The 23,441-nt window shown below is 36.0% G+C and overlaps 1 protein-coding gene across 4 annotated transcripts in view; it reads right to left on the minus strand.

Moving 5' to 3' along the window:
- The window catches only part of LOC150095864 (vesicle-associated membrane protein 7-like), a 65,843-nt gene that overhangs the window by 20,645 nt on the left and 21,757 nt on the right, over nucleotides 1–23,441 (minus strand). For all 4 annotated transcript variants that reach the window (XM_090409365.1, XM_090409364.1, XM_090409362.1 and 1 more), the window contains 2 exons: nucleotides 19,606–19,783; nucleotides 14,971–15,067 (listed from right to left, as the gene is read on the minus strand). In XM_090409365.1, coding sequence (XP_090265491.1) covers nucleotides 14,971–15,067; nucleotides 19,606–19,760 — 252 coding nt within the window. In that variant the 5' untranslated portion in view covers nucleotides 19,761–19,783. The remainder of the gene's footprint in view (nucleotides 1–14,970; nucleotides 15,068–19,605; nucleotides 19,784–23,441) is intronic.

Raw genomic sequence — 23,441 nt, forward strand, 5'->3', positions numbered from 1 at the left:
TTGCCAGCCCATTCTCATTTCTTCAGTTAAATGTAGCTTGTTTCTTTGTATATATATATATGTGTATACTCCAGATGATGATGACCTTAATGTGAAAGTAGAAATTTTGATAATTTCTGGTTTAGATTAAACTGAAGTTTTACTTTGAATATGGTAGCTGTTTCCATAAATTTTATAATGAATTCTGATCACCATGTAACCATGAAGAAAAGGATTCTTAATAATATGCCTTGATAACAGTAATTACATGCTAGTTCATGGAATGCAGGTATGAGGTGTGTAGTGGTTTTTATCCTCATTTTTAATATGACATTGCCATTGATGCCATCTGTTCATGCCCTTAATCTTCTCAGGACTCTCATATCTGTGATCTCCAGTCTTTTTTGTCAAGTGTTTTTTTCTAACCTAGCTCTCAGATCCATAAGTTAAAATTGGTTTGAACACTGTCTTGTATACAGCTACTCTCTTATTGCATATAAATTTATTCAGTTGACTTTCTACCATACCAGCTTTGTTGATTGTGATGTCTACTTCCATATTTAATTTACCATTTTCACATTTTCATCAAAAATTCTGCGTAAGCAGCTGAAATCTTTCAGCCATTCTATAGGTTCTCCATTCACAATGCAGTTGATATTTTCAATGTTTCTGCCTATTTTCATTGTCTTTGTCTTGTTATTGCCAATTCATACCAAATTTATTACGATAGTTATTCAATCTGGTCATGGAATCTAACAGTTGTACTGGATTTCTTTAAAAGTATAAACATCGTCTGCATAAAGTAAAGAGCTGAGATTAATATCTCCAATTTTGATATCAGGTTTAATACTGCTTTCTTTCATAATGTGATCCATATAGATAATGAATAACAGAGTGGATAACATACATCCTTATCTAACACCAGATTTAATATCAAACCATCTTCCTGTACATCTTTCAATTCTAACTGCTGCCTTACAACTCAAAGACTAAGTATTGCTTGATACAATGTCCCACTGACACTACATAATTGTAGCATTTTGAATAGCTTTCCTTTTTTCATCTTGTCATATACTTTTGCAGGTCTACAAAACATATATACAGATCTTTGTTATATTCCCACGATTTCTCAACTATTTGTTGTAAAGTGAAAATCTGATCCTGATAGCCTCTATTTGGCCTGAATCCAGCTTGTTCTTCACCAAGCTTTCCTTCTCAACCATTTCTCAAGTATACTGGCAAAAATCTTACCAGGGACAACCAGTAGGGAAATACCTCTGTAATTCTCACATTCAGTTTTATTTCCCTTTTACGTATATGAGTACTATCAGAGCTCAACTCCGATCATTTGGAATTTGTCCCTCTGTCCAGGCCTTCTGAAACTATGCAGTGCAGCCAGCCACTGAAAGACTTTCATACCTCCATACTTCATCATCATCATCATCATCATCAAATTCCTGCCATGTACCCTCAAGGGGTGTACAGGATATGACAGTACTACATGAAAAAATTACATCATTACTAACTTCCTATCTACAATTTTCCTCCAAATCAGTCTGTTACTTGTCAAGACTCCAACATTATCAGATCTTATATTTCTATCGTCTAAGGCACTTTGTACCGTATCAATCCACCTATATCTTGGTCTTCCTCTGGGTCGTTTTCCTGCCAACCTGGCAGAGAACACTTGTTTTGCTAATCTTTCCTCTCCCATTCTATTTAAGTGACCATACCAACTGATATTAGCTCTGCTAACGCATTCCTGGATGCTGACAATGTCAAGTTCTTTCCTAATATCCTCATTTTTAATATGATATAGCCATTGATGCCATCTGTTCACACCTCTAATCTTTCTCAGGACTCTCATATCTGCGGTCTCTAGTCTTTGGTCAAGTGTTTTACTTCTGACCCAGCTCTCAGATCCATAAGTTAAAATTGGTTTGAACACAGTCTTGTATACAGCTAATTTAGTGTTCCGACTAATTTCTTTCTTATTCCATATGAATTTATTCAATTGACTTCCCACGATACCAGCTTTGCTGATTCTGTTGTCTATTTCTATATTTAGTTTACCATCTTCAGTAAAAATTGTGCCTAAGTAGCTGAAATGTTTTACTTGTTCCACAGGTTCTCCATTCACAACACAGTTGACATTTTCAATGATTCTGCCTATTTTCATTGTCTTTGTCTTTTTATTGCTGACCTTCATACCATATCTATTACAACAGCTATTCAATTTAGTCAGAGAATCTTGCAGACTTGTAGCGGATTTATTTAGAAGTATAACATCATCCGCATAAATCAAAGAGCTGACATTAACATCTCCCATTTTGATATCAGGTTTAATACCACATTCCTTCATAATGTGATCCATAAAGATAATGAATAACAGAGGGGATAATGTACATCCTTGTCACACACCAGATTTAACATTAAACCATCTTCCTGTACTTCCTTCAATTCTAACTGCTGACTCACAACTCAAATAAAGACTAAGTATTGCTTGATATAATGCCCCATTGACACCATATAACTGCAGCGTATTGAATAGCTTCTCTCTTGGCACCTTGTCATATGCCTTTTCCAAATCGACAAAACTTAAATACAGATCTTTGTTATATTCCCATGCTTTCTCGACTATTTGTCGTAAAGTGAAGATCTGATCCTGACAGCCTCTATTTGGCCTGAATCCAGCTTGTTCTTCACCAAGCTTTTCTTCCACAATTCTTCTCAACCGTTTCTAAAGTATACTTGCATAGATCTTGCCAGGAACACTCAGTAGGGAAATACCTCTGTAATTCTCACATTCAGTTTTATTTCCCTTTTTATATATGGGTACTATGAGAGCTCTACTCCAATCATTGGGAATTCGTCCCTCTGTCCAGGCTTTCTGAACTATACAGTGCAGCCACTGCAAGACTCTTATACCACCATACTTCAGCATTTCTGGTCGAATATCATCTACTCCTGCTGCCTTTCCACATTTCAAGCCTTTGATGGCTTTTTCTACTTCAAGTATGTATATGTATTCCTGACTGCATGCCTGGTCAGTGTTTTTTATCACTGTGCTGTCATCACTGCTTGTTTCATTTAGCAGTTTTTCAAAGTAATTACTCCATACTTCAAGGATATCTTTTTCTCCTGTTTTCATTTCACCTTTATCATCTCTAATTCCTTTTACAGCACTCTTTCCTCCATTCCTAAGCTTCTTCAACAACCTCCAGAATATTTTGCCACCTTCTTGATATTTATTTTCTATATTCTTGGCAAAGTCCTCCCATGACTTTTGTTTAGCTAGTTTTACACACTGTTTAGCTTTCTTACATTTGTCTCTGTATTCTGTAAGAGTAAAAGCTGACTTATTTGCCAGGAACTTTTGATATGCTTTCTTCTTTTCCTTCACTGCCTCTTTAACTTCCTGCGTCCACCAGGGAGTTCTGATTTTTTTTATCCTTGCACACAACCTCACCACATGCCTCTCTGGTAGAATCAATCAATGTTTCTTTCAGAGTTTGCCACTGAATCTCCAAGGTTTGATTCCTGTTCTCAAACTCTTTCATTTTCTTTTCAATAATATTTCTGTATTTTAGTCTACAGTTCACATCTGAGAGCTGCTCAACTTTTATTCGCTTTAAAACTTTCTTACATGTTATTCTTTTCAATATGAAATTCAATTTTATCCTGCTCAAGACTAAATAGTGATCACTTCCAATTTCAAATCCTCTGTACACTCTGGTGTCCTGCACCAGGGAGAAAACATCACTATCAACAATAACATAGTCAATGAGACTTTTCTTATTCCTAGCCTCTTCTCTCCATGTGAATTTGTGCACATTTTTATGTTGGAACATGGTGTTAGTAATAACCAGTCCATGTCCTGAGCAGAAATCCAACAGATATTTGCCATTATTATTAGCTTTGCTCTTTTCTCCAAATTTTCCCAAAATATTTTTGTATGTCTCACAATCATTTCCTACTCTACTATTTAGATCCCCAACAAGGACCAACTTTTCCTTTTTCATTGTGTCAGTTGCTTTTTCTAAAGCCTCAAAAAATTCCTCCACTTCTACCTTAGTAGAACCTTCTGTGGGACCATAGGCACAAATAAGTCTCATTGTCCAGTTCCCCATTCTCATATTTGCCCACATTACTCTACTTGAGACTGACTGCCATTCAAGAAGATTAGCCTCGTATTTTGTGTTGAATACTATGGTTACTCCTTCTTTTCCTTGATTGTCATTGCCTGAATATAACATTTTGTATTTATTGCTCAGAAAGATCTCACCAGTTTTGGTCTTTTTTGTTTCAGTCACCCCTATTATGTCGATCTGGTACTTATCTAATTCCTCAGCTAGCTCCATTTCTTTGCCATTCAGGCTTCTTACGTTGATAGTACCGATCTTTAACTCTGGTGATGTTGAGTTGGGGTGTGTTTTCAGATTTGTTCCAGTAGCTGACTTTTCGCTGTTCGCCCTGGTTCCCTGGCGAAAACAACGGGGGCCTTGTTTAACCGGGCGACGCCCCAGCCGGCATGAAATTTTGTCATGTTGTACCATCATTTTTTATTTTGGTTTAACCAATAAGAATACAATTTGGTCGGCTAAATCCCAAATTGCCAGCCCATTCTCGTTCGTTCAGTATCAAAGTAGATCCCCAACAGGGTGCACCACGAGAAGGTGAGGATTGGACATTAGGTCAGAAGCCCTGGTCGGTTCTCCACATTCCTTTAAAGGCTATGTGGAGGTCTCCTCTCAGTTATACAGCTTTGACCCTTAAGCACCCCACCTCCATACTTAAGCATTTCTGGTCAATCCTCATCATCATCTACTCCTGCTGTCTTTCCATATTTCAGACTTTTGATGGCTTTTTCTACTTCAGTATGGATATATATTCCTGATTGCATCCCCAGTCAGTGTTTTTTACCACTGTGCTGTCACTGATTGTTTTATTTAGCAATTTTCAAATTAATTACTCTAGACTTCAAGTATCTTTTTCTCCAGTTGTCATGTCTAATTCCTTTTACAGCACTCTTTCCTCCATTTCTGAGCTTCTTCAACAACTGCCAGAATCTTGCCACCTTCTAATTTTTATTTTCTATGTTCTTATCAATGTCTTCCCATGACCTTTGTTTACTAGTTTTACACAGTGTTTTAGCTTTCTTATATTTGTCTGTATTCTCTAAGTGCACAAGCTGACTTATTGCCAGGAACTTTTGATATGCTTTCTTCTTTTTCTTCACTACCTCTTTAACTTCCTGTGTCCACCATGAAGTTCTGATTTTTCTGTCCTTGCCGACAACCTCACCACATGCCTCTCTGGCTGAATCAATCAGTGTTTTCTGCAGGGCTTGCCACTGAATACCCAAGGTTGGTTCCTTCTTAAATGCTTTCATTTTTTTCTTGAATAATGTTTTTGTATTTTTTCTACATTTCTTCCTCAAAACTGGGCACAGTTTTGAGGAAGGTATGCTGCTTTTCATGGTTTTGGGATTAGATTACATCTACTGCCTTTCATTATGCTGGGAAGCAGTGATATCTTAATATTGAATTAAGGTTTTGTTGTAGGAGGCATTTGGTGATTTTGTTAGAAATCACCATCTGTTAAGTTTGGTAACGATTTCAAGTACCTCATCAGGTGATGTTGGTTGTATGGGATTTACGTACTCTTCATCCTTGTGTACAACATACCTAGGCACATACATACTTTACTGATGAAGTCTGGATCTGAATGGGTTCAGCCTGGACAACTGTTGTACTGTGATTAGGACATCAGAAACTCTTGAAACATTGTGGTATGTAGGTTCTGGAGGTCCTATAATCACTGTGTTCCTGGCAGCAGCAGTGTTTGTTTAGGGCTACCATTTCAATTTGTAGTTTTGTTGTTCCAGGCTGTATGCCTGGTGTTCAGGTCTTCTGCTACTAATCGTTGCTTGGTTTGTGTGTAGAATTTCAGTTAAGTCTGCTTCCAGTAACTGTTGGTTTGGAGAACTATATATGGAGTATATTTTCAGGGGATTTGCATTTGCAGATTTCTACAATTTCATTGTGTTCTATGTTGATCTTGACAAATATGGTTGTGTCCCAGACTTCCAGTAATGGATATAACAATGATGCTATTGATCATTCAGTTTTCCAAAGTATGAAAGATCACATTCACACAACTTAGTAAACAGCCAGTAGAGACAACAGTAAGAGTTTATCTTTGGCAATGGGTAAGAAATTGAACATTTTATTGACAGGATAGTTGACACTTCTTCAGAATTCCAGTGACAGGTTAAGAGATTCCAGAAACACAAGAGATAAGTACCCTACATTCAACAATGCAGTTAAGAAAAATAGGCCTGCAATAAATATGTTGGAATTTCCATGGATTAAGCACCTTTATATGCATGACAGATTTAATACATCGAATTTTTGTTGTAATAAAAAATTCAAAGAATGAATGTAAACTCTGTATGCAAGATCTTAATGCTGTCTATTTTTTGGGATGGACGATGGATTGAGTTGAATATATCTACTGGTGGAAGTTAGTCTGCAAAAGTCAGAGCTACTCAAAATATCAAATAAGGAATTCAGATGAGCATGACATACAGCAAAGCTAAACTACTGATCTTTTCCATGGTGAGACTGACCTGAAGATGAAGGATATTTTTTTCTAAGGAGATCAGTGTAGCTTCTGGATGTGGCAAAACTGCAAAAGTGTCATCCATGTCAAGGACCCAAAAGGAAGGCTGAGAGTAAATGGAAGAGAGCCTAATTTGCCAGTCAGGAATGAGTAAACCAGGCAGACTATTTGTTCAACAATGCAAGATTTGAATTTGGATCAGCTTTCTCAAAATATAATTCACAGATTATCCATATGCTTGCCAGAATTAAAGAAACCATTAAATCTCAGAGAATCCATTTAGATGGGTGCAAATAAGAGCCATGCATGTATAACTAATAACAAGCTGCCAAATGGGATCTGATCAAGAATATTTATGCTATCACAGAATGAAAGCAGATGATTTCTGTCACTTAATATCAAACTACTAAGAACTGTTCTACAGATCTTTTGGAACAATCTTTTGTGATCCTGGAGATAACCTCATGCATCCTTGTCAGAAACTGGATTCCCTATATTTAAAACAAAAATCCAGCCATTAACAAATAAGCAGTTAACATCTCAAGATGCTCATACTGAGATTCAGGTTCTCTCCATAGGACATAACTTTGACATTGTTCCTAAAATAAACTAAATAAAATAAACTGTTGATAGAATGACTTGCAATTTCACATGGATGCTTATGACAGATGTACCAACTCAGAAAAAAAAAATTGTATTGCCATCCATGGTTGAAGACTTTTCAGACCACCTTTAATGCATCCCCCCCCACACCACCAGCTCATATCTGCAAGTTTAAAATTCATTGCTGATTTGAAGATGAACTTTAAAAACAGAGGTATGCAGATGTCAGTTTGATACACTGCCAGTGTTATTGCTTACAAGTGTACATAATTTATTACAGGTTTCATTTGCACCCTTCTTAAACATGTCAGTAAGATCAGCAAAGGATAGGCCACAACATAAAAAGAGACATGCTGTTATCAGTCTGGATACAAAATTAAAAATCATACAGAAACTTGAGACAAATTAAAAATCATACAGAAACAAAAACATCCAGTTTTAAGAATGCTGACATCATACATGAATTTAAATTAAGCAGGTGAACATTAGTTTGAATACCATCTTGTATAATGCTAGCTTAGTATTCCAACTGATTTTGCTCTCATTAACTGTGAACTTGTTTAAGTTTGCACATAAAGTCTTTAAACAAGGTATACTGATGGACATTGAAAGCGGACGGCAGTGTCTTTGTTTATGCATGAGTTAAATTTTGGTTTTAGTTTTGTTAAATGTGAAGTTGTGCTACGTGTATTTATTGGATTATGTGGATAAGTGATGAATTTTAAGGTCGATGGAAGGAGAATGTGTCTGCAAAACAACACTTGAATGTAGTTGATGGACAGTAATGCATCAGTGACTGAGGGTAACAGTAATGTGAATGAAACATGAGTGCTCATCTCATATATGAAGAGAATACTGAAAGAGCACTGAATAAGTGGTAAAAATTATGAAAAAACAAGTGAGTGATCTGGTTTAACACAGATGAATGGTAGAAGGTTTAGGAATAAACTGAGGCATGTGCAGAGTGAAACAGGGAGGAGACTAATAGTTAGAAATGTAAATTAAACAGGCATCAAAAGTTTGTTTAAGAGGAGCAAAGAGAGGAATAGTGACTAAAGCTGTGGAGAGGACAAGAGATGAAAAAACTTGGAGATGACTGAAGTAGGAATAAATGATTTGCAAGTAAGTGTGAATGAGGTAGGGCAGGATTTGCAAGTGTTGCTGTAATACAGTAGAGAAGAAAAGCATGAAAGGGAGAATTGTGAGGAGAAGAGCAATGATTATGGACTACTGAACTCAGATTTGGTCACCTAGTTTTCATTGTGATGTGGAAACACTACACGGTCCAAAGATGAATGACTAAACTTATACCAGGACTCTGAAGTGCTGGTTATTAAGACCATTTGAGGGAATATGGATTGCAGAGGTTGGTGGATAGGAAGAAAAGAGGAAATATGATAGAGACCTTCAAGTTAGTTACGGGATTCTATCAGATTAATACAGATGGCATTATACAAAGAGTGGATGTTAAAATGTGAAGAACAAGAGTCCATCCTTGGAAATTGTATAAAGATATGGTGAAAAAGGATGTGAGGAGTAGATTTTTATTGTGGACAGTTGTGAGTGGAATGCATTACCAGACTACATTGGGAATGCAGCGAGCATAAATAACTTCAAAGCTCATTACAATAGACATGTTGCTGGTTGAGTGGGCCTCCCATTATGAGTCTATTGACTCCATGGAGGTTACTAAAATAATAATTATGAATGGCATGATAGCTAGAATGTGCAGAAGAGGACTTGAATTTGTGGATGAGTGGCATAAATTTGAAGATAGGAGAGAGCCATTTGCTGCAGATGATGTGCATCTGAGTGAGAGGGGTAAGGTCAAACTGGGTGGATTGTTAATGAGAAGAGAAGCCAGTCAGGGAAATGAAAACTAGACAGTGGGACTATGGGTATAAGATATCAGAATTTGTGTGAGATAAAGGTAAGACAAAATATTGATGCAGAGAAGGACTCAATGGGAGCAACAGAGTCAAGGCACTTAAATGATGGACTTAAACCTCAAATCACTGATGTCAGTAAGATGTGGTTACAAGAGGATGATGTATTCACAGGAATAGAATGTAATGGTTATAGCATTTTTGAAGATATTGAGGCCATTTAGTGTGATTTTGAGGTAAGCACAAATTTTATATATTCAGTTAGGTGTTGCTAAGGCAAGGGAATACAGAGAAAGATGATTCTGAAATGTTCAAACAGATGACACTGGTTAACAAGAGGATGATAATAAAGCTAACTATGGAAGCACTGACTAAAAGGAGGAAATAATGTACACGCAAGGAGTTTTAATTCCTTGCATTCCTTAGGGAAAATGATCTCATGCTGCATGTGTAACTCTAGTGTTAGACTCAATAACATCATCTCATACAGTGATAACAGATGTCACCATGATGCCACCAATTGGCAACAGTGATCATGTTGTTTTGATGTGGGGAATGGCTAGGCAGGTATAAGTGTTATGGAACAAGAGCGATGTGTAGAATTACAGAGCATGGGACTATGATAAATTAAGGAAACAGTCTGATGATTATGTACAGTGGATTGATCAGTTGAAGGAAAGAGAAGTCAGCATGGAACTTGGTCTGGAATCTGTTATTACTTACAACGTCAGATTGCACTCCTAAGGATCAGAGGATAAATAAAGTGAAATGGTTGAATCATGAAATTATGCAAGAGCTTCTGGGCAAGAGAGTATGGAGAAGATATAATAAAAAACAGGATACTCCTCAGAAAAATAAGGAGTATAAGGAGCAGCCTAGTAAGGTGAGGAGTAGCGAGGAAACAGAAATTGGCAGATGAAAGGAGACTGGTTGAAGCAGTAGAGCAAAATTGGAGAATTCTACAGTTATGTTGTTAGTAGAAGAAGAAAGGGTGAATACGAAAGTCTGACTTCGGTTAAAAAGATTATTGAAGAAAAAATGAAAGAGTTTGAGAACAGGAACCAAACCTTGGAGATTCAGTGGCAAGCCTTGAAGAAAACCCTGATTGATTCAGCCAGAGAGGCATGTGGTGAGGTTGTCTGCAAGGATAGAAAAATCAGAACTCCATGATGGACACAGGAAGTTAAAGAGGCAGTGAAGGAAAAGAAGAAAGCATATCAAAAGTTACTGGCAAATAAGTCAGCTTGTGCTCTTAGAGAATACAGAAAAAAATGCAAGAAAGCTAAACACTGCGTAAAACTAGCTAAACAAAAGTTATAGGAGGACTTTGGCAAGAACATAGAAAATAAATATCAAGAAGGTGGTAAGATATTCTGGAGGTTGTTGAAAAAGCTCGGAAATGGAGGAAAGAGTGCTGTAAAATGAATTAGAGATGATAAAGGTGAAATGAAAACTGGAAAAAAAAAAAGAGATATCCTAGATGTATGGAGTAATTACTCTGAAAAATTGCTAAATGAAACAATCAGTGACAGCAGTGTTGGTAAAAAAAACACTCAACAGGCATACAGTCAGGAATACATATCCATACTTGAAGTAGAAAAAGCCATCAAAGATTTGAAATGTAGAAACGCAGCAGGAGTAGATGATATTCAACCAGAATTCCCGGTGATTGGAGTAGAACTCTCATAGTACCCATATATAAAAAGGGAAATAAAACTGAATGTGAGAATTACAGAGGTATTTCCCTACTGAGTGTTCCTGGCAAGATTTATACAAGTATATTTGAGAAACGGTTGAGAAGAATTGTGGAAGAAAAGCTTGGTGAAGAACAAGCTGGATTCAGGCCAAATAGAGGCTGTCAGGATCAGATCTTCACTTTACAACAAATAGTCGAGAAAGCATGGGAATAAAACAAAGGTCTGTATTTAAGTTTTGTCGATCTGGAAAAGGCATATGACAAGGTGCCAAGAGAGAAACTATTCAATATGCTACAGTTATATGGTGTCAATGGGGCATTATATCAAGCAATAATTAGTCTTTATTTGAGTTGTAAGTTAGCAGTTAGAATTGAAGTACAGGAAGATGGTTTAATGTTAAATCTGGTGTGGAAAAGGATGTACATTATCCCCTCTGTTATTCATTATCTATATGGATCACATTATGAAACGAAGTGGTATTAAACATGATATCAGAATTGGAGATGTTAATATCAGCTCTTTGCTTTATGCAGACGATGCTATACTTCTAAATAAATCTACTACACGTTTGCAAGATTCCCTGACTAAATTGAATAACTGTTATAATAGATATGGTATGAAGGTCAGCAATAAAAAGACAAAGACAATGAAAAAAGGTAGAATCGTTGAAAATGTCAACTGCACTGTGAATGGAGAACCTGTGGAACAAGTAAAACATTTCAGCTACTTAGGCACAATTTTTAGCGAAGATGGTAAATTAAATATGGAAATAGACAACAGAATTAACAAAGCTGGTTTGGTAGGAAGTCAATTGAATAAATTCATATGGAATAAGAGAGAAATTAGTCAGAACACTAAATTAGCTGTATACAAGACAGTGTTCAAACCCAGTTTTAACTTATGGATCTAAGAGTCAGAAATAAAACACTTGACCAAAGACTAGAGACTGCAGATATGAGAGTCCTGAGAAAGATTAGAGGCGTGAACGGATGGCATCAATGGCAATATCATATTAAAAACGAGGATATTAGGAAAGAACTTGACATTGTCAGCATCCAGGAATGCGTTAGCAGAGTTAATCTCAGGTGGTCACTTAAACAGAATGGGCGAGGAAAGATTAGCAAAACAAGTGTTCTCTGTCAGGTTGGCAGGAAAACGACCCGGAGGAAGACCAAAATATAGGTGAATTGATACGGTACAAAGTGCCTTAGACGATAGAAATATAAGATCTGATAATGTTAGGGTCTTGACAAGTATTTCCTCCAAATTTGACTGATTTGGAGGAAAATTGTAGATAGGAAATTAGTAATGATGTAAATTTTTCATGTAGTACTATCATATCCTGTACACCCCTTGAGGGTACATGTGAGGAATTTGATGATGCTGATGACTTCAGTTACTGGAGATGAAACTGAGTCACATCTACTAAAGATATGGAACTTGGTCTGAGGAAAATATTCCATGAGTCTCTTGTTAGTGTATTTCATATGGGGAAGGGAAGTGTTGAATAGCCATAAGGAGGAGGAGGACAGAAGACTGATAGTACAAGAATGGGAAGTGTTTAGAATATTACGCAATCCTGATGTTATTAAGGCTGTGGGACTGGATATGATATCACCACATATATTAAATGCTGTAAATACTGTATATTACTGCAGAAAAGCTGAAAGTGAGCTTGACTTGGATGTACACAGAAGTCTGACAAACAGGAAAGCAGTAACAGAAGAGTGGAGAGAAGGAAAAATAGACATTGCATAAGGGAGAAACTTAGTCAGTAGTATCAAACTATAGGCCAATGTGTATATCAAATGTAATATAAAGGTATTAAAGAGAATAGTGAGGGAGAAAATGAAACCTGGATTGATAACAATGGAATCTTTCAAGAGAGTAGCATGGGTTTGTTAAGGATAGGTCATTCTTTAGTAACCTACTTTTTTTTTTAATAGGGTGACTAGTGTTTTGGACAGAGGAGATGCTTATGCAGTGATTTATCTGAATTTCGTTAAAATATTTGATTGGGTACTACATGATAAACTACTGTTGAAATGAGTAGGATAGGGATGGATAGTCATTTGGAAGCTTGGCTACAGGGATGGTTGACTGATAGAACCCAGCAACTTGTTTATGGAGTTCTGAAAAAGGAAGGTGACATGAGGGATACCACAGGATTTCTGTTCTGGGACCACTGTTGTTTACTTCGTATATCAAATATATAGTTCAGGGTGTGACAGGAGATATTCAGTTGTATGTTGATGATGCTAAATTAGAAAGAGCAATGTCAGGAAGTTCTGAAGTAATAACATTACAAGAGGATTTGAATAGGTTGGTGCTTTAGGTTGAGAAAGGTACATGTCTTTCAATGTTGCTGAGTATAAAGTTATGCACTTTTTCCAGAAAAAATGGAATAAAGTTTATCATATTTGAGGAACTTTGCTTCAGAAGGTGGAAGCTAGGGATCTGGGGATCTTGGTGGATAGGAAGCTGAAGTCTAGGAGGACACAATGCAAAAGTTGTAAGGGTTACCCAAAAAAACTGCTGCTATAATGCAAAAAATAAATACATGTAGATTTTATAATTACACTGTATAAGGCAATAATGAGGCCTCATTTAGATTTTTGTGCATAAATCTTTGTTGTGCTGGCAATAAGGAAACATTGGAAAGAGTGCAGAAGCGAATAACTAAGAATATCTCAGGATCTGGAATATTGAATATGAGGACAGATTAAGGCAAAGTGGTCTTCAAAGCTTGGTGGATAGGAGGAGGTTAGATGATATGACAGAGATGTATAAACTGGTGAGAGGAGCTTACCAAATATATATAAAGGAGAATTATTGCATAAGATAATGGATGATATGAGAACAAGGTTATCCTTGGAAAATGTACAAAGGTCATGTAAGGAGATTTTATGCTTGGTGGATGGTGAATGGGGTGGAATGCATTGCCAGAGTGGGTTGCAAGTACTCTTAACATTGAATGTATTCAAGGCAATGTATGATAGTTATTGCGGTATGCGAGTATCTGACCTCCTGTGACGAGTCTTTGGACACAACAGAGGCTTGAAAGTTATACTAATATTTGCATAAATCTTACCTGAAATGCTCAAGAGAAATTCCTTTGTAATTCTCAGTTTTATTTCCTTTTTTATAGACAGATACTGTGTGAAAAAGATTATATGGTCAGTGCAAAACACATTAGCAATTAAAACACATTATGGTGAGTGCTCTACCATAATCATCTGGAATTTGAAAAGCTTCAAGTAAGATTATTAAGGGGGGGGGGATAATCTTATTAACTTCAGTATTGCTAAAATGAAGTCGTATTTCTTGTACAAAAGACATCATGATCTTCAATCCCCCCCCCTACATATAATAACTGGATTGTATTACAATACTGTTCATGGTTTATACCAGTCAGATGTACAAAAGAATAACAGAAACCAATTGTTGTATTTTCTACATTTTGAATTCTGCCTATTGTCACTGATTATGGATAAGTTCTGTCCAAAATATCTTAGAATTATCAATAAATGTTTTTTGCTGTTGTTGTTGTGTATGGGTTGATTGTGTAACTCTATGTCACATGGTCCTCCAAAATTACTTATTGGTGAAGTAAAATAGTTTTAACCACCCGAATGGTGGTTAAAAATATATTTGGAAAATTCATAAAATATATCAAAAATATATGCTTGTATCCACATATATTATCCAAGGTTATATTGACTTCAGTGGACATCCATTTGCATCCATCTAATTATGGATGCAAAATGTCATCCATAATTATGTCTGAAAGGTGATTTCTGTTTTAGTTTTTAAAACATCTTTGAAAATCATATCTGACAAAGATACTCAATTTCCAGAAAGTATTTTCATCTTATACCTCTGCTTCAAAAATGTTTAGATACATCAAACATTTATGAATATACAAATAACTGTCTTCAAAGTTTTATTCAAAATGGTAACTGGATACCAGCTGGACACACTGCTAAGGGGGTTGTTATAGTATAGTTCGGAAATCGATTCATTAAGTTACACGTGATCTAATTCCAATAATAGAACAATTCTGTTGTGTTCACAAATCATTGCTGCAACTCAAAAGATTTAGTGCAACTTGAAAAACAAGTTAAAACTGACAATAACAAAGAGTTATAATTAAGTTAATTTTTTTTTCTTTCCATACTTGCCTCTTCTAGAAAAGCATATGGTATCCTTCGGCCATAACTGGATTCTGCTGTACAAATATATATCAAGCCATCTTCGACAACAACATGATAAGTAAAACTGAAACAAAATTTCAAAAATGTATACAAGATAGCACTTATTAAGCATATTAACATGTATATATTACTTTGATAATAATGAAAAAAATTAAGTAAACTCTGAATGATATTATGCAATTAGAGCTGGAAAAATTTAGGCACATTTTTACTTCTATTTTGATTCTCATTTTAATGATTGGATGAATTCTGAAGGTGAGGACTGTATTACAGATAAAAGATATTTATTGCTATGCAGTCTTCTACTGGATGGATGGAGTTAAAGAAGCAACTGGAGTGCACTTGGAGGTTTCGAAAGACATGGTCAGGGACAGATCAAAATGGAGAGTGTATGTTCATGGAGTCGCCAGGAGTCAGAAACGACTCGATGGACCTAACACACACAGTCTTCTACTGCTGAATAATTTTAATGTTCCCATGTAACAGGAACTGCTTTTTAATATTTAGTTCTCACAGATGACATACTAAAAAATATTGGATTTTTTTCAACAAACATTTGTAATGACAAAGATTATATGGTCAGTGCAAAACACATTAGCAACAGCAATAAGTTTACTGAAATTAGCAACAAATATTTCATACTGAAATTAATACATCATTAGTATGGGAAAAATAAGCAATTCAAAGAGATGGAATAAAACTGATACTGAGGGCTAAAAGGATCATATAATTTTGATATTTGCAGGGAATGTAAATCTCTCAAACATTTAGGATAGAGAGATAATCATTCTGACTTAAATTTGGATGATTTAACAGGGGCTCTGAATTACCTTTAATGAAATAACATTTAAAACTGCTATGAATTGGTTGATCATTCCAGTGGATACTGTGTTCTGTCTTAATATTATGTTGTGCAGGACCTCACTTTTGAGGTTTAAGGTATTCACAAGAATAGTACTGACATTCACTGTTCTTTTTCCTACAGACCGTACGGAGTGTTTTAAATTACATCACATGGAATCTGATAAACACTAGCTGGAGATAGAGATGAACATTTGTCTTTTGTACTGGTAGAAGATTAGAAATTTTGTTGACTGGAATATGGGTATTAGGTTGAACTTCAATATTCTCCTGATAGGTTCAGAAGTGTCCAAAATGTATGCAATGTAGAACTGCTGATCTAATTATAGCCATTTGATTCCATTAATGATTTGATTGTGAGAAGCTCTTGTTCTAAAGATGAAGGAAATGGGCAATTATGTGCTCTGCTCAAGTTTGGACAACTTACTAAAGGACAAGATACCAAAATTGTGAGATAAGGGACAAAGGAAGACAAGATTGGAATGCAGGGATGCCCTCAGTAGGATCAACAGAGTCAAATTGCTGGAATGATGGGATATGGAATTAAAATGGAAAGGAAAGAGTTAAGGGGGAAAGCTATTGTGCTTATTACACCAATTCAAGGAGTATTAAGAATAAGGGTGCAAGTTTGTGGCCTTGACACAGTTATAATCAGATAACACATTATTGGTGTCAGCGAGATATGGTTAACAGAGGATTATGTGCTTACAGGAATAGAATGTGATGGCTACAGCATTTTTTGAAAAGATGGAAAAGATAAAGGAGGAAGCTGGGTATTACTGATGATTTCAGAATAGTTATATCCACTCAAGGTGGAACTTGAAGAAAGCAATAATGATAGTAGCATTGAGGCCATCTGGTGTTAAGTTGAGATTAGCACAAATTTTAGATATTTAGTGAGTGACAGGAGGGTTGACAGTAACTTTTGATATGCTTTCTTCTTTTCCTTCACAGTCTCTTTAACTTCCTGTGTCCACCAGGGAGTTCTGATTTTTCTATCCTTGCAGGCAACCTCACAACATGCCTCTCTGGCTGAATCAATCAATGTTTTCTTCAGATTCTGCCAATGAATCTCCAAGGTTTGATTCCTGTTCTCAAACAAACACTTTCATTTTTCCTTTAATAATCTTTGTGTATTTTAGTCTACAGTTCACATCTGAGAGCTGCTCAATTTTTATTAGCTTTAAAACTTTCTTACATGTCATTCTTTTCAATATAAAATTCAATTTTATCCTGCTCAAGACTAAATAGTGATTGCTTCCAATTTCAAATCCTCTGTACATTCTGGTGTCCTGCACCAGGGAGAAAACATCACTATCAAAAATAACATAGTCAATGAGACTTTTCTTATTCCTTGCCTCTTCTCTCCTTGTGAATTTGTGCACATTTTTATGTTGGAACATGGTGTTAGTAATAACCAGTCCATGTCCTGAGCAGAAATCCAACAGGTATTTGCCGTTATTATTAGCTTCGCTATTTTCTCCAAATTTTCCCAAAACATTTTTGTATGTCTGACCATCACTTCCTGCTCTGCTATTTAGATCCCCAACAAGGACCAACTTTTCCTTTTTCATTGTGTCAGTTGCTTTTTCTAAAGTGTCAAAAAATTCCTCCACTTCTACCTTAGTAGAACCTTCTGTGGGACCATAGGCACAAATAAGTCTCATTGTCCAGTTCCCCATTCTGATATTTGCCCACATTACTCTACTTGAGACTGACTGCCATTCAAGAAGATTAGCCTCGTATTTTGTGTTGAATACAATGGCTACTCCTTCTTTTCCTTGATTGTCATTGCCTGAATACATTTTGTATTTATGGCTCAGAAAGATCTCGCCAGTTTTTGTCTTTTTTGTTTGTCACCCCTATTATGTCGATCTGGTACTTATCTAATTCCTCAGCTAGCTCCATTTCTTTGCCATTCAGGCTTCTTATATTAATAGTACCGATCTTTAACTCTGGTGATGTTGAGTTGGGGTGTTTTTTCACATTTGTTCCAGTAGCTGACTTTTTGCTGTTCACCCTGGTTCCCTGGTGAAAACAACGGGGGTATGGTTTAACTGGGCGACGCCCCAGCCAGCATGAAATTTTGTCATGTTGTACCATCATTTTATAATTTGGTTTAACCAATAAGAATACAATTTTGTTGGCTAAATCCCAAATTGCCAGCCCATCCTCGTTCGTTCAGTATCCAGGTAGATACTCAACAGGGTGCACCACGAGAAGGTGAGGATTGGACATTAGGTCAGAAGCCCTGGTCGGTTCTCCGCATTCCTTTAAAGGCTATGTGGAAGTATCTTCTCAGTTATACAGCTTCGACCCTTAAGTACCCCCTTGATTTATTTCCCATTTTAGGACAGGCTGGATAAAAGCTTGTTTCCATGCTAATGGGTAGATGACCAGATGGCTATGACTGCTTATATAGATGATACAGGATGGGGTTAGAATCTTTGATGTTCTTTCGTCTGATGAAAGATATGCAGACACACAGTGTGGTAATAGGAGGCAATTTCCCTTAGTCATATATACAAGCGTTGGTGGATGTCAAGAGATCTGCCTATTTTTGTATAATATCACTATGGTACCATCAGAATGTGAGAAACAAGAAAGAACGGAAGTTATACCCAACAGCTTTAGTAAAGGACCAGAAGGCTCAGTTGCAATTTGAGCAAGAGACAAGCATATTTGTATTTGGCCTCACAAAGTCAGCTTTAGATTTGTTGACTATTTTCATCACTTGTTTTGGGAGTGAGACTGAGTGAGAAGCTGAAGTTTTTGACTTGAGTTATATGGTCAGAGTTGGTGTAGGAAAAATAATTAGACCATGGGAAAGAGGCAGAAATCTGGGAGATCACCTACTTGCACTGTTATAGTGGCATAGGGTAAAGAAATAGTCTAGTGTGTGTTGGAAAAATGATGATCGTCTGGTATACTGGTGGTAGATTAACTACACTGGTTCCAATAAATTAAGGAACAAAGAGAAAAATGGCAACCACTCAAAAACTGTATGATGAATTTTTATGAAATTCAGCAAAAAGCAGTATAATGAGATGTGAAGGAAACAACTTCATGGTCAAAGCGTCTCCATGCTTTGACCATGAAGACAATGGTCAAAGTGCCTCAATAAGGAATATGGTCACTCCTCACAACAATACAACATCTACAACGACATTGTATATGGTTTTTAATGGTATCCAAGAGCTCAACTGGTAATAACCAAATTGTGAAAAACTGACAAAATTATATTAAGGAAAAGTAAGCAGCAGTAATGGAAAATATTGTTAAATTTTGTATTCTGTAACTGGTTCTGTATAAAACCAGTTACAGAATGAACTGGTTGATTTCTAGCAAATTTCTGTTGAAACAGAAATTTGCTAAAAAAAATAATATACACACAGCATTAAATTTTGATCATACAGAATCAGTTTGCTGTAGGGTTTTTTTTGTGGGTGGGAATGATATAACCACAAAATACAAAATTTTATACCTGTGTGTGATCAATTACGTTAGAAATAATAACTTTTTTTTTCTCTCCATGCATTAAACATTGTCTTTACATAACTATTATGCAATTCTTCTAAATGGGAAATAGTAAAAATGTGTAGCTTTAAACAGATATATATATATAAAAAATCCTCTCCTCCTCCCCCACCACACACATACAGATTATTACACAAAATACTATATTTTTTTTTTATTGTATGATAAGGAAAGAGAGAGAAACCTTATAAAAAAAAAACTAACTCATTATTAGTGTAGCTAGTCTTTGTATTCCGATCTGTTGGAATTTTGGGCAATATGGACAATATCTCTGTTTCAAATTCACCAGCAATCCTTCCACTGCTTACAAGAAGAGTGTCTCCTCTAGCAACTGCACTATATAAAATCCCTTGCATCATATAGTTTTTAGAGCAACTGTTTTCTATTAAAGAAAATATAAAATTAAATACCAATACACAAATATTATAGTTATAGTACATATAGTTTTAATTTGAGAATTATGAATAAGAACTATAATAAACCACATACAACATTAAGTGAGAAATACAATAACAACACAAAATTCTTTTGGGACCAGGGCCTATCAGATGATTAGAGGGAACCAAAGTTGCAGTAGGGGAAGGAACAACATGCATAGTGGTATACGGTAATAATTTGCTTTCTTTTTATAAGAAAATGACAATTGAGCTGAATTTATTCAACTCAATTGTTTGAAATGGCTATTCAGTGATAGACTGCTAATTAACTGGGCTGTGCTCATGTGGTTCATATCCCAGTTTTGTTGTTTTTAGTAACCAATGATTCACACTTGGGAAAAGCAGTCAGGTGATCTTGACCCGGGACTGCCAGATATGCCAAATTTTCTGTTTAAAAGGGGTACAGGTGGAATTACAAAGCAAGTAATTATAACAAACTGAGAAGATAGCCTAGAGCAGTGCCAAAGCATAAAAATTTGGAGGAGAAAAGAAGCTAGCAGTGCATTTGAGATAGTCAAGGGATGTTTGAAGAAAGCAGTGCCAGAATGTATACCCAGAATTAGATGATAAAAAATGTAGGAGTTGGATGAATAGTATCATTAAGGAGGAGTTGCAGAAAAAGGAAAAGTTGTGAAAGAATGGGAAAAAATCAAAATTCAGCAAGACCATGCGCAGTACAAGGCACAGGCAAGAAAGGTGACCAGTCTAGTAAGGAAAGTCAAAACTAATCACAAGAGGAATCTAGTTGACAGGCCAAAAGAAATCCCAAAGAGTTCTTTGGCTATGTTGGCAAGTAAAAGGAAGAATGGCTGTCGAAGTATGATTTTAATAAGTGTTTGTGGTAGGAATGTGACAGAAGAAAACAAAATATTTGAGTTACCGAGTGTATGTACATTTTGTAAGTGCATGTGCCATCCAAGTAGAGATATTCCAGTGCCATGATGCTGAATGATGGAAGAAAAGAAGTAGATGAATTAGAGAATATGCCATCTAATCCCATAGCCATGTTCACATTAAGATGCTTTGTATATTGCAGAACCTTCATGTGAATGTGGCCATGGAATCAATTTGTGCATTACAAGAATGTGCAGAGAATTATCACTTCCTCTGACCAAGGCTGTTTAATTTGAGCCTCAGTTCTAAGAAAGTACCAAGGGTGTGGAAAGAGCAAAATAGTTTCACTGTATAAAGGATGATGAAAGACAGTAGTTGCAAATTACAGACCAATCAGAATTTCAAGAGTGGTGGTTAAGATACTGGAGAAGTTGATAAAAAACTGCATTCAGGACTGGGAGGATAGGAGCAGGACACAATATTCTTTTCTGAAAGGGTCTTGCCTTAGTAATTTGCTTACCTTTTACAATAAAGTGATAATCGAGTTGGATAAAGGAAATTAGTACTCTGTGATATTGCTGGACTTTGGAAAGGCATTCAATAGCATTCCACTGGAACTCTGCTTTAATCTTTTATCCAAGTGTAAGCAAACAAGTCATTAGCCTCTATATACAAGTTGCCAAGTCATGAATTTACTTCACACAAAAACTTTGTTTGCTTATGCTTAAACCAAGAATACAAATTCTTGACATCTTTAATTTATAGTATAACCAAGTGAAAAAACTTTCAACATCCATCTCTAATCCAGAGTATTTTAGTAATAAGGTGCGACACCTTTTGACTACTTGTATATGGAAATATAAATTCTGCATTACTTCAACCTTGGTATCACCTCTGAGTCTGGCTCCCACTAATGAGACCTCAATAAAATACAATAAAGTACTCTGATTCAAAGTTTTCTCAGTACAGTTATCACTACATGAAAATAAAATAACCAGCTTCCAAATCAAGAACAATAGGCATGAAATTGAAATAATGGAAATCAACTGTAAAAAACTGGAAAACAGTTTACAAGAAGCAGGTTACACAATTGCTCCTTCACAGATTGAAGAACTCATCAGGTTTATCCAAAATTTAGTAGTTAAAGACTTACCAGTGACACTTCATTAACCACAGCATCTCCTTTCTGCATTGTCTCATTAAATGTACAAGGATTCCACAGGCAAATTAAACAAGAAACTATATGGAAACTTATGCTATGCCATAATATCAGGTTTTTGTTTCTTCAAGAAACATACTTCTGATAATATAAAGATATAAAAAGTTTAACAGATAGATATCCACTTCTTTCTTATTGGAGCTTTGGAAGATTTAACAAGGCTGGAGTAGGAGTTTTTATTCTTGCTCCCCCCCCCCTCCTTGAGTCATTCTGTAATATCCAAAGGGATGCACAGAAGGGAGAATCATAACAATAGATTGGAAATATTATGGATGTGTAATAAGGTTTATAAATGTTTATGCTCCATCCATAGAACAGTTAGACGAAAATTCTTCCAGGAATTGGAACCATATGTATATGTTGCCCACTACATCATAGCAACTGGAAACTGGAATTATATTAAAAACCCCACATTAGACAAAATAGGAGGACACCCCAGGAGTGGAATATGCACAGTTAAAAACATGTCTCGACAATGCTCAACTAGTAGACAGGGAGGATTCACATGTCCACCACTCAAGACATCCTTGACTCCTTTCAAAAACCCTACGAAAATCTGTTTGAAGACAATAATCAAGAATCAAGGTATTGGTACTCATATTGATCGAATTTATATCTCTTCTTCCCTTATAAATAGGATAATTCAGATAAAACATTTTGACATCAACATGACAGATCATAATCAAATTCTACTTAAGTTCCACTGCATGGAAAAAGTAGAGATTTGTTCTGGACCATGCAGACTATCACGAAATTTTCTGTTGGTCTTTTCGACTAAATTCCAGACCATCTGTTCAAATTGGAATAATGTTACCTGGAATTGGGATATGTGGTTAAAATTCAAAGAAGCAGTAAAGCAGAATATGATGAAATGGGGAAAGGAACAGGCTTTTCTCAAAATGAAAAAGTTGAAAGACCTACATACAAAGAGAAGCTGGTTCGTACCAAACCAACACAATGGTATAGAATGTAGCAACATCATTAGAAACATTAACATAGAGATAGAACTGGAAAAGCAGAAACAAGTAGAAGAAAGAAATTTTAAGATAAGAATACAGCAGCACTTAGCAGATAACCCTTCAGCTGCATTCTTCAACATACAATTTACAAAATTTCACAAAGAAAGGACTATTACTGAAATCTGCATTGATGGAGAAGACATGTCCACCACTTAAGACATCCTTGACTCCTTTCAAAAACCCTACAAAAATCTGTTTGAAGACAATAGTACTGTTGGAAATAATAACTCTTGGAACATTAATGGCATTCCTGTTCACATCCAAGATGGGCTTGACAGACCCATTACAGCATCTGAAGTTACCACAGCCTATACAGAATGCCAAACAAGAAAATCCGCAGGACCTGATGGTTTTGGGATAGAACTTTATTGCGAGGCCTGGGATTTTATTCTTCCCATTCTAGTTACACTATTTAATTCCTTTCTCTCATCAGGATACATACCAAGTGAATTTGTAGCAAGCCATATTCTCCTCATCCCTATACCTAATAGAGATCACACTTTAATCAGCAGCTGGAGACCTATTTATCTA

The sequence above is a fragment of the Typopeltis vanoorti genome, chromosome 19 (assembly GCF_054136105.1).
Source record: "Typopeltis vanoorti isolate ZY-2024b chromosome 19, IOZ_Tvanoo_1.0, whole genome shotgun sequence".
Classification (NCBI taxonomy): domain Eukaryota; kingdom Metazoa; phylum Arthropoda; class Arachnida; order Uropygi; family Thelyphonidae; genus Typopeltis; species Typopeltis vanoorti.